The sequence below is a fragment of the Sinocyclocheilus rhinocerous genome, unplaced genomic scaffold (genome assembly GCF_001515625.1).
Source record: "Sinocyclocheilus rhinocerous isolate Xijiao unplaced genomic scaffold, SAMN03320098_v1.1 scaffold1575, whole genome shotgun sequence".
NCBI classification, from domain to species: domain Eukaryota; kingdom Metazoa; phylum Chordata; class Actinopteri; order Cypriniformes; family Cyprinidae; genus Sinocyclocheilus; species Sinocyclocheilus rhinocerous.
In genome coordinates, this window is record NW_015626385.1 from 510,622 (window position 1) to 510,992 (window position 371).

At 45.6% G+C, this 371-nt stretch overlaps 1 protein-coding gene across 1 annotated transcript in view; it reads right to left on the reverse strand.

Moving 5' to 3' along the window:
* Positions 1-371, reverse strand: part of sspo (SCO-spondin) — an 89,255-nt gene that overhangs the window by 36,845 nt on the left and 52,039 nt on the right. The window contains 1 exon segment of the mRNA XM_016518895.1: positions 56-226. Within this exon segment, the coding sequence (XP_016374381.1) occupies positions 56-226 (171 nt within the window).

Sequence of the window (371 nt, forward strand, 5' to 3'; positions counted from 1 at the left end):
CTCACTCACTCACTCACACACACACACACACACACACACACACAGAAACACACACCTGGACAGTGGTGTGTGTTACACAGGATGACTTCCGTTCCCAGTCCTTCACAATAGTCTCCGTCTCCTCCTCTGACGGGCCGATCACAGTCCCGTCTGCGGCTCTTCACTCCTCCACCACACGACTTACTGCAGTCTGTCCAGGACGACCAGTCACTCCAGCCTCCGTCTCCTGCAGAGTTGTTTTTGGTTTTATTTATACTCTTATAGTTTTTGTTGCATCTGTGTGTGTGTGTATATATATATATATATATATATATGTATGTACAGTGGGTACGGAAAGTATTCAGACCCCCTTAAATTTTTCACTCTTTGTT